General features: G+C 34.0%; 1 protein-coding gene across 1 annotated transcript; it reads left to right on the top strand.

The window, feature by feature from the left end:
* The first annotated feature begins 626 nt into the window (after window positions 1–626).
* Window positions 627–1,070, top strand: LOC130590814 (uncharacterized). The gene has a single exon (XM_057393374.1). The coding sequence runs from the start codon at window positions 627–629 to the stop codon at window positions 1,068–1,070; it is 444 nt and encodes a 147-aa protein (XP_057249357.1).
* Window positions 1,071–7,799: the final 6,729 nt, after the last annotated feature.

The following is a 7,799-nucleotide window of genomic DNA, read 5'->3' as shown; positions in this document are numbered from 1 at the left end:
GATCCTAATGCTAAAGGCAAGGCTATAGTTCCTTATTCAATGTGGTATGAAGGACCTAAGAACCTCACACCACCTAAAGAAGACACTAGAGTGGAGAAACCTAAGGTGGCCGTACCTAAGGAAAAGTTTGAAGAGATGAGAAAGTGTTTCAAGTGTCAAGAAAGAGGACATATAGCAAGTAATTGTCCTACCAAAAGAGCCCTCACCATGAGACAATTCTTGGCCTTACAAGAAGAGGAGGATGTCTATGACTTCATCCCTGAAGAAGAGCACCACATAGGGGAAGAAGAAGATGCTTTTGTTGAGGATGATACAAGGCTAATATGGGTCATAAGACGCACCTTACATGTCGACCATACACCTAGCATGGAGCAAAGGGATAATCTTTTCCACATTAGATGCAAGGTAGGTGATTATACATGTAATGTGATCATAGATATGGTTCTTGCACTGATGTGATTGCATCTGAAGTTGTATCAAAATTAAGTCTAACTACAAAGGCACACCCTAAGCCTTACAAGTTGAGTTGGCTTGATGATAGCACTAGTATGAGAGTGAAGAAGCAAGCTCTAATTGCATTCTCTATAGGGGGTTATAAGGATGAACTATGGGGTGATGTTTTACCTATGAGTGCGTGTCATCTTCTACTTGGAAGACCATGGAAATTTGATAGAAAGGTCATTCATGAGGGGGATTCTAATATGTATTCAGTGTTGGTTGGCTCTAAGAGGGTTCGATTGCAGCCCCTAGCTCCTCATTCATTGGCGCCAAAACAACCACCTAAGACACCAAGTTTTTTTCTAAATTCAAAGGAGTTCGAGCAAGAAGTGGAGGAACAAGGTTGTGCTTATGCCTTGGTTGTTAGACATGCTACCACAAGTATCAAGACTCCTAGTAATGAGAAGCTTGAATCATTGATGAAAGAGTTTGCGGATGTCTTTCTTGACGAGTTACCACAAGGACTCCCACCCTTAAGAGGTATAAAACATGCTATTGATCTTATACCTGTCACCCCTTTACCTAACAAGCCTGGTTATAGATGTGATACAGTAGTTACTAGGGAGTTGTAATACCAAATTGAAGACCTCATTGAGAAGGGTTATGTGAGGGAAATCATGAGTCCATGTGTTGTGTCAGCTTTACTAGTTCCTAAAAAAGATAGTACATGGAGGATGTGCATAGATAGTTGGGCAATCAACAACATTACAATCAAGTATAGGTTTCCTATGCCTATATTGGAGGATATGTTGGATGAGTTACGTGGTGCATCAATCTTTTCTAAGACTGATCTTCGAAGTGGCTATCACCAAATGAGAATAAGAGAAGGGGATGAGTGGAAGATAACATTCAAGACCAAGCAAGGCTTGTATGAGTGGATCGTCATGCCATTTGGCTTATGCAATGCGCCAAGTTCATTTATGAGGTTGATGAACGAGGTACTTTGTCCTTTTCTTAACAAGTTTGTGATTGTTTACTTAGATGATATCCTAATCTATAGCCACAATGTGGAGGAGCACTTGTTACATTTGCGTAGCCTCTTCATGAAACTAAGAGAACAACAACTCTATGGTAAGATGGAGAAATGTAAGTTTCTAGTACCTAGAGTGGCGTTTTTGGGATACATTGTATCACAAGAAGGAGTTCATGTTGATCCTAAGAAAGTAAATGCAATTTCATCTTGATTAGCACCTAAGAATGTGTATGAGTGTCGAAGCTTTCATGGATTGGAATCATTTCATAGGAGGTTCATTCGAAACTTCTCTTCTATCATGGCAGCTATCACTAAGCTATTGAAGAAAGGAGAGTTTAATTGGACTTCTTTAGCACAACAAGCATTCGAATATATCAAAGGTAAGTTATGTTGTGCTCCTGTATTAGTACTTCCAGATTTACACAAGTTGTTTGAGGTGGAATATGATGCAAGTGGAGTAGGGATTGGGGTTGTTCTATTCCAAGAGAAGCGTCCAATTTCGTATTTTAGTGAGAAACTGAGTGGTGCTAAGCTCAATTATTCTAACTATGATAGAGAATTCTATGTTATTGTACGTGCCTTGGATCATTGGTCACACTATTTAAGACTAAAATCATTTATACTTCATTCTGATCATGAAGCTTTGAAGTATATCCATGGACAACAAAAGCTCTATCATAGACATGCTAAGTGGGTGGAGTTTCTCCAATCTTCTACATTTTCTTCAAAGTACAAGTAAGGTAAGGCAAATTTGGTGGCAGATGCACTATCTAGACGTTCCTACTTATTGACAATTGTGGCTGCACACGTGTTAGGATTCGAACACTTGAAGGAACTATACAAAGAAGATGTTGATTTTACGGAAAAGATGGCTCATCCAGAGGGTCTATATGTGGTTCATGAAGGTTTCCTATTCAAGGGAAACAAGTTATGTGTGCCTAAGTGTGGCGTGAGAGGACTCCTAGTAAGGGAGGTCCATAGTAGAGGTGTGGCTGGTCATTTTAAAGTGTAAAAGACTCTTGACACTCTTCAAGAGAATTTTTATTGGCCACACATGATCAAAGATATTCACTTGGTGGTTACACATTGTGCTGCTTGTCAAAAGGCTAAGAGTACCTTTCCTAAGGGTCTCTATACACCTTTACCAGTCCCTAATCAACCTTGGGATAATGTGAGCATGGATTTCATAGAAGGGTTGCCTCGAACTCAAAGGGGGAAGGATGCCATAATGGTAGTTGTGGATCGTTTCTCTAAGATGACTCACTTTGTTCCTATGCACAAGACTGATGATGCAACACATGTAGCTGAATTATACTTTAGAGAGATCGTTAAGCTACATGGAATACCAAGGAGCATTATATTTGATAGGGATTCTAAATTCCTAAGTCATTTTTTGAGGTGTTTGTGGCGCATGATAGGTACTAAGCTACTCTTTAGTACTAATCATCACCCCCAAGCAGATGGTCAAACTGAGGTCACCAATCGCACTTTGGGGTCTTTACTAAGAGGTTTATTGAGTAAGACACAAAAGGATTGGGACATCAAGCTTGCTCATGCAGAATTTGCATACAATAGGGCACATTCATTTACTACATCTTATTCTCCGTTTGAGGAAGTGTATCGTGTTAATCCCTTGCTTCCTATCGATTTTATTGATATGCCTAAACATGACATACATACGGATCGGATGCAAAAAAGAGGTTGGAAGCATTTCACAAGACTTATGAGCAAGTAAAGGCTAGGATTGAGAAGATGAACATCCAATACAAGACAAGGGCTAATAAAGGGCGCAAACAACATAGATTCAAGGTTGGTGATCTTGTATGGATACATTTGAGGAAGGAAAGGTTCCGTAGCAAGAGGAAGAATAAGCTCATGCCTCGAGCAGATGGTCCATTTCAGGTAATTGGAGTCATTGGAGATAGTGCTTACAAGATAGACTTGCCAGATGAGTTTGGAAATGTGAGTGCTACCTTCAATGTGGGTGATCTATCTCCTTACTATAATGATGAGAATTTGAGGGCAAATTCATTTGTGGAGGGGGAGAATGATATGGATGCAAAGGCACTTGTTATCCATGAACCTATTGGCTTGATCATGGACACTCTAGGGTGTGAAATCAAGAGTAAGAATCAAGTCTTGGCTTATGTGGTGACATGGGACATGGATGGCGTGGGATGGAGTGAAAAGGAGTCCTAGTTCTGTTAGGATTACTTCTTACTTGCTACATAGAATCCTAGTTATGTTAGGATTGCTATGTTATTATATAATATTATATAATATATATATATAATTATAATATATATATATATATATATATATCATAGATATTTTATAGTTATATAGGATAAACATGTGCTTGTACATGGTTATCTTTAGGCGTGTGATTTAGGATAGAATTAGTTTAATTCTTATCTTGTTAGTTTATATTTTCCTAGTTGGATTAGCAGAAGTTGTACTCTATATAAAGGGTGTTATTTCATTAATATACATAGATTATTTTGAGTTCAAACTTACTTGTGATTATTTGCTTAAGAGCTTATTAATCAAACCATCAAAGATTCTTCAGGAGTGTTGAGTTTTAATGTTAAACATCTTAAATTCAGGAGTGATTTTAAGAGTGTTTAGATTCTTGTATTCAAGTTTCAGAAGTGATCTTGAGTCAAGAAATATCTCTAGTTCGATTATTATCCTTGAGTGTTCGAGTTCTTGAAGTCTTTTCTTTAAGATTCATATTCATAACTTGATTATTAGACTTCTTGGTATAGTAATCATATCACAAGTAACCATGGAGGTAACAACCTTCGTGCTTTCTCTTTAGTTGTCTAGCCTAGCTTTTCCTTTTATGTGTTGTAAAATCTTTCTTCAAGTTTGTGGTATGTATGGGAATTTTTTTGCTTTAATTAAAAGATTAATCAATGTGTACTCTATTTATTGCATTTCGCATGAATTTAATAAGCGTTGTAGTTTAATCATTAATTAAATTGCAACGAAGTACATTAGCAAGGTTATATCTAATTAAAACCGGTTGTAACACCCCCAAATTTCTCCACTTTAAAAATTTATGCTTTCGTAAAATACTTGGAGAAACATAAGGGTATTACCGCCACGTCTAAATACATTTTGGCAATACCATAACTTGATACACAAAATACGCAGTGGAAACTTTTAACTTTATTTATAAAAATAATATTATTATCCAAACACCATAATACTAATATGAAAAGTCTAAAGAGTACTAAAATAGTGATCTAGTTCTAGTGATCCCAAAAGGTTCCTCCTATGCATCATGAATCATCAATAGACCTGAAAACTACTCCCCGGCCCGTAAGTAAAGTAGGGCAAAGCCAAAACAAATAGGAAATACGAGTCGGTTGAAATACTGAGTACAATTACATGCAAGACTTGTAAATTTTGTAAATATATAATTCACATACTTTCATAAACATGTTTTATTTCGCAATCTAGTAATAAAAGATAAGATTAAACCATTCTTAAATCCACGTTACCACGAAAGAATATATCTCCTTTAATAGTTTCATTAAAAGTGAAAAACAATAAGATAAGAAATTAACTTAAACCCCTTTCCTTGATCTACAGATCCTAAGTGTGCACACCCCAAGCAAGTATCCCTTTATGAATACAAAGACATTGGAGTAACCTTGATGCCAAATAGTGGACTTGGAAGAACCCTTCTTGAACAAAGCCAAGGGGTAATTGTAATAAGAATAACATAGGGGTAAACTTTTCCTTTAATTCAAATAAAGAATTATGATAAACAAACTTATTTATAGGGGATTAAAAAAATTATTTAAACTTTTCAAAATAAAACTCATGCTAATATTTTTGAGTTACTCAAAGCCACTGATTTGCAAAAGTGGATTCATTCATATATTAAGAGTTGGATGCCTATACATGCAAACTGTTTTTTTTTTTTTTGTTTTTCTAAAACAAACAAAACAATATTTGGTTGGTTTAGCATATTTACGAGTCAACAAAGCAAGAGAAAGTACAAGCATTTATCTAGCCTAAATGATAACAAGGTTCGATTAAACCAATTGCATATGCCAATTTATATAATTTATACTAAAACAAACATAACTAATGTATACATATAACAGTTAAAGATCAAGCCACGTAAACGTATGTTGATAATTCACGAAACAAGAAAATCAACTAGTAAAGGAATGCTCATGAATGAAATCCTCCTATCAATTATAACTAGTTCTAATCAAAACGATGAACAATATATGAACTCTAAAATAAAATTATGCTAAACTAACTAATTGTAAACATGATTCATGCTCAAACAATAAAAACATGTTTTTAAAAAACTCAAAAAGATCAAAAACTAGAAATTAAAACAACTTGAAAAAGAGTACTTACAAAACCTCGGTGAAAAACTAAAATTACTCAAAGAGACCACTCACTTTAGGGAAAACTTTATAAAGAACTCTCAAGACTTTTGGTGAAGAGAAAGTGAAGGATTAGAGGGGTATTTATAGTGTAAACTAGGATAGAAAAGAGGTAAAACTTTCCTAAATTATTAAATTAGGGAAAAATGAATGTAAAACATTTCTTACACAATGCAAAGCTGCCATGCAACTGTAGTTACAGCAGAATTTTTTTTTGAATTTTCCTTTATTTATAAAAATTCTTTTCTAAAATCAATTTTGTTTGATTTTAAAGAGATTGTTAAATATTCCCAAATCAATTAAAATCCCATACTTTCTAACTCAATATAAATCTCATAAAAAATTGATTTTATAATACTTAACCAAATATTTTAAATTTATAAATTTTTCGGTTTTTTTTCTTTAAAGAAACCGATTTTTCAAAACAACACTTATAAAAAAATCCGAAAATTACATACTAAAATGTATAATATTATTTTATTACCCAAAATTGAATTTTGGATTTTATAAAATTATTTATCAAATATTTTTTTAAATAATTAATTAAATAAATAAGATAATGACAAGAGCAACTATTATTAAAAAAAAATTACTAAAATAACCTTTAAAATTCAAACTATATTTCCCTCCAAATGATTCCCTCCAATGTGATTTTAAAAATAGTTTAAAAAGAGTTTTGAAGATAAAATTTAGAATTGTTTTAAATAATCTCAATAAATGCCTAAAAAATACGGGGTATTACAGCGGTAACCCCAGGGACTAAGCCTCATGTGGCATTCAGTATCAAACTATTGGATGTGCATTGACTTATTTGCAAGGTCAACAAACTGATTTGCTCCAACACCTTGAGATGGCGAATGCTCATGTTCGAATTTCCCTGGAAGAGACCATATATTTAAGTTCGTATGCAATATGTAAGGAAGAGTAGGACTATTAGTGGGTTGGGATATAACCCAAACCAAAACCACAAATATACAGTTTGACATTTTCCAACCCAAACCACACCGTAGTTTTTCCCAAACCAACCCAAACCCACTGCACGAAACGCAGTTTGGTGCGGTCCGTTGGCGGCATAACCATTTTTTCCTCCGCGACATGAGTTTCATAATCTAAGAATTATAAAAAAATTAAATATTTGTGGACTATGGTTGTAATTAGCGATACACGTTGTTAGAAAAGTAACTCATAAATTACTAAAATACGTAGTATAAAGTTGTTGAAAATCCAATACATATAATTCTCTAAAACTAGATACTAAGATACAAAGTACAAAGAAAATAAAAAAGATATGCAAGCTTGACCAAGCCTCAAACCAAACTAAACAAGCATCCAAACCAATAATAAGCAACAAAACACCTAAGGCCAAAAAAGCTGACAACAATCTACAACTTACAAAAGGAGCATGTTCAGCAAACCTCGAAGCAAACTAACAAAGTGTTCAAGTGTATATTTTTTAAAAATAAAATAGATAAACTTTATTTCTTTTATAAAAAAATCCCACACACACACGCACACACACATATATATGTGGTTTACAATGCAATTTAGCTTTACAAAGATTCAAAACCAAACCAAACAAGCAACCCACAATCTTAACACCTCAAACCGACCCAAACCGCGAAAAGAAATGAGGGATGTAGAACTACAACCATTGTATTTTTTTATAAGGAAGTCTTTCAGAACTTTTAAGTTGTAATACATTCAATTCTTTATTTTATTAATTATTTTGTGGTCATATTAAATGATCTCTTACATGGTTATGAAGATATATGTCTTCGCTTGTGTTCATATTAAATGATTTTCTTTTATCCTTATTAGTTTGTCTAATACAACAAACAAAGTAGAGTCACATCATTATAAAGAATATGCTATTATAACCAAACAATTGAACTAATTTTTATACTTTTAAAGAA

Source organism: Beta vulgaris, chromosome 3 (assembly GCF_026745355.1).
Source record: "Beta vulgaris subsp. vulgaris cultivar EL10 chromosome 3, EL10.2, whole genome shotgun sequence".
Lineage (NCBI taxonomy): Eukaryota > Viridiplantae > Streptophyta > Magnoliopsida > Caryophyllales > Amaranthaceae > Beta > Beta vulgaris.
This window is presented reverse-complemented; position numbering and strand designations above follow the sequence as displayed.